A 3554-nucleotide genomic window follows, 5' to 3' on the forward strand; every position below is an offset into this window, starting at 1 on the left:
ACATACATGTAGCATTCGCTGGCAAGGAAGGTTTTGCGAGGTGCAGGGTGCAATTGAGCACCACAGGCAGAATTTGCAACCAAGCAGCAGCGGTGCATTCGGGCGCAAGGGGGCGGGGTCCAATGGCAGGACTATGCGTACAGGGGTGCAGGGCGTTGCCTTCTCCTGGCGTTGCCAATCTCTCAAAAAATGTTTGCGTGAAGACGGCCATCGGGCCACAGGCGGTACTATCAGTTCGCAGGCGGTCATGGCGGGCTTGCGGTTGCCAAGAAACCTTCTGGCGGTGCAGGGTAGAGGTATTAAGCAATGTAGGCGCGCAGCAGACACACTGCGAGCGTCACGACCACGAGGCCGGTCATGGTCGCATGTGCGCTGATGGTGCAGGACTGATCGAGATGGTCAACGGCGAGCGCAGAGGGAAGTTTGATATTCAACCGACCCGCCTGGCAAGAGCGGGCACTGGCCCGGCGCTCCAGGTGGGCCACGCGATGGGTACGGAGGACAGCAGTGTGGCGGGCGAACAGCCACAGAAGTCAGCGAATGACAAAACGGGTGACCACGCGCCAGAGACGGCGTGGGAGGGTTTGCCTGACACGGGGAGCAGGGCGCGCCCTGGGCCAAGCGCTCGTGGCGCCTAAGCGCCGCCCTCAAAGTTCCACGCGACAAGCAGAGCCGATGAAACTTTTATTGATGACGAGGGTTGGCGCATGGTGCGGAGGATGTTGTTGTCCGTGCAACAACAGGCAGCGCCCTCAGCCGCCCGCTGCAGGGGCAGCCAGACGCGATGCAGCGCCACAGCAGCGCCATGGTTGCGCACACACGCGCGCTCGAACTGGGCTGGTGCGAGAGGGCCCACGCCCCCGCATCAGCAGCACGCAGGGCCGAAGCACCCGACCACGCTGCGGCAGAAGGGGCAGGCCACGACCTCGGCGTGCTGCATGCCAAACAGCCCGGCGCAGCAGGCAGAGCACATGATGTGACCGCAGGGCTGCAGGCGCACAACAGGCAGTGCGTCCAGGCAGACGCCGCAGCACTCGTCCTCGCTGTCGCCTGATTCAGAGCAGCACGACCCGCCTGTGAGGGCGTCCTCGCTAGGGGCAGGCCCCAACACAGCCTCCCCGGCGCCCAGTGCTGCAGTTGCGCGGATGTATGCGGCAGTGGTGCCCATGACAAAGCCGACGTCCTTGCCACGCAGAGGCGCACCGGTGCCCACAACCGGTGAGGCCGAGTCCATCGAGCACGCCGCATGCACGCGGTGACTGTCGGCCATCGTCGCAGCCGCCGCTGCCGCCTTACAGCATGCCACTGCCGCTGCTATGTTGCACTCAGAGCCGCCGTTGCCGCCGCCGCCGAGGCCGAGCGTGGCCTGCGCAGCCGCAAGCGTCTCTTGCTGCCGCACGCGCAGCGCTGCCGCGGCCAGCAGCTTGAGGGACGGTGCTCCGTCGAAGTACAGGCCGGCATCGCCGCCCAGTGCGCTTGAGAGCGGCAGGCCCGGCTGCAGCAGGTGTGCGAGGTCATGGTGTGAGTTGATGGCCGCCAGGTGGCAGGGCAGGCGGCCAAAGTCGTCCAGGAGGGCGCGGGGGTCCAGGGCACGGGACGCAGCTGGGGAGCCGGCCTGCGCAAGTGAAGAGGGCGCAGAGCATGCGTGCATATGGGGGTTGCGTGTGTCTGCGCGCATGATTTATTTTTGGGTTGAAGGTGGGAAGGAGGCCAAAAGGTGGCAGTTGCGTGGTGCAGGCGCGCTGGAGCAGGGCGCAGCATGCCGCGCGACGACTGCAGCCAGACAGCCTTCGGGCAGGTGCCCATCGCCCCAGCCACAAGACGCAACGCATGCATGGGCCATCGCGTGTGCACCCCCCTCATTCCCTGCCTGCCCCTGGCGCTCACGTGAGCCAGCAGCAGCATCTTGGCGGCCTCGGTGCGCCCCATCCGCGCAGCCAGGTGCATAGGGCAGGTGCCACGCGTGCAGACGATAAAGTCGTACGACCCAAAAAGCGTCGGCACCCCCAGCCGCGGCGCCCCGCGCAGCAGCTCGCGCAGCGCGCCGCGCGCGTCGGCGACCACCGCGACGTGCAGCGCCGTGAAGCCCGCCAGCATGCGCACGTCGACGTAGCGGGTCGCGGGGCCGTTTGGGAACACGGGTCGCGGCAAAAGCGCCTCCTGGGTGGCGTCCAGCAGCGCGGCGGCGCTGTCGGCCGCGTCAGCGCAGGCGGCGTAGAACAGCGCCGTGCGGCCGCCGCACGAGTCCGCTGCCCAGGGGTCTGCGCCGGCTCCCAGCAGCAGCCGCACGCACGTTGCGCCCGCAGGATGGATGGCTGCCAGCATAAGCGGCGTCTGGCCGCGCGCATTGCGGGCGTTGACAGCGGCGTGGGTGCTGCTGGGCAGCGCACCGCCCCCGCCGTGGATGGCGGCGGCGCGCGCGGCGTCCTGGGCACAGCGCAGGAGGCAGCGCAGCGCGTCCTCGTTGGCGGCCTGGGTGGCCGCATGCAGCAGGCTTGGGTGAAAGGCCAGGCGGCGCGCCCGCAGCAGCTCCGGCCGCTTCGCACACTCGCGCTCCAGCTGCACGGTCATAGGGCAAGGTGATGTGAGGCATGGCGTCGCGAACGCGTTTACCATAGCAAGTGGCAGCACAGCACGAGGGGCCCCTGCTGGCACTGCCTGGGGCGCGGCGTGCATTTTTCAAGCCTCGTCAGCGTGGACTGGCTGACACACCTCCCCCCAGCCGTCCTGCGGTCGCACCTGATCCAGGTCGACACAGCCCTTCTTCACATCATCCTCTAGCCTGTGGGCCCTCAGGACGCCCAGAGCGATGCCCATCTGCTGCGCAGTGACAAACGTCAGTGGGGCACCATCGGCAAAGCGGCGCCATCCCATGGGCCGCGCAACCCTCACCCCTGGAGCAGCTGTCCACGTTTACATTGTCACGCTTTGTACTGATTGCCATCAAGGGGTGGATTGCCATCAATTGGCCAACATTGGCCGGAGTTGGGGACCGATGTCCACAGCCTCTTTCGGCCTTCCCGCGCGAACGCAGCTCACCTCGCCGCGACGGATCTGCCGGCCTCAAAATGTAAGCCAAATATATCTGTTGTATGCAAGGTCACTCGCACCTGACTCTATTTGGCCCAATCGAATCACCGTGTGACCATCCTCTAAAGTCGACAACCGCAGAGATGGATGTGCTGCCCGTTCTTAATCCTAAGTTTTGAATTGGATTTGACCGTGATTGTGAAGTCGACGCCTACTGCTACCGTGCGGATTGTGCGTGGACCATGTCTGGTGCGTGGCTGCTGCACGGCAGCCGCCCATGCTTGCAGACCAGTCCAAACTTTGGGTCAGGCCAGGCCCAGTGGACCATGCAAGATTTATTGGGCCTCTAGAAGATCTGGTTTGCTGTTTATTTTGATGCAGCGGCGATGAAGCGGCCTGGCTCGCCATCCGCCCTATCGACATGCCTGCGCCCTCTCGACATGCCGTCCCGCAAAAGAGTGCGAGCCCGCTTGGGCCCCTCAACGGCCGCTCAGATTGTGGTTGAAGGTCATTGACATAAATTA

At 65.3% G+C, this 3554-nt stretch overlaps 1 protein-coding gene across 1 annotated transcript; it reads right to left on the reverse strand.

The window, feature by feature from the left end:
- Nucleotides 1-865: 865 nt before the first annotated feature.
- MNEG_4467 (hypothetical protein) lies at nt 866-2874 on the reverse strand (the record flags this gene model as incomplete). The annotated part of the gene is made up of 3 exons (XM_014047059.1): nt 866-1615; nt 1888-2559; nt 2740-2874. The coding sequence occupies 3 exons, from the start codon at nt 2872-2874 to the stop codon at nt 866-868; spliced, it is 1557 nt and encodes a 518-aa protein (XP_013902513.1).
- Between the last annotated feature and the right edge of the window lie 680 nt (nt 2875-3554).

This window comes from Monoraphidium neglectum (assembly GCF_000611645.1).
Source record: "Monoraphidium neglectum strain SAG 48.87 unplaced genomic scaffold scaffold00621, whole genome shotgun sequence".
Taxonomy (NCBI): domain Eukaryota; kingdom Viridiplantae; phylum Chlorophyta; class Chlorophyceae; order Sphaeropleales; family Selenastraceae; genus Monoraphidium; species Monoraphidium neglectum.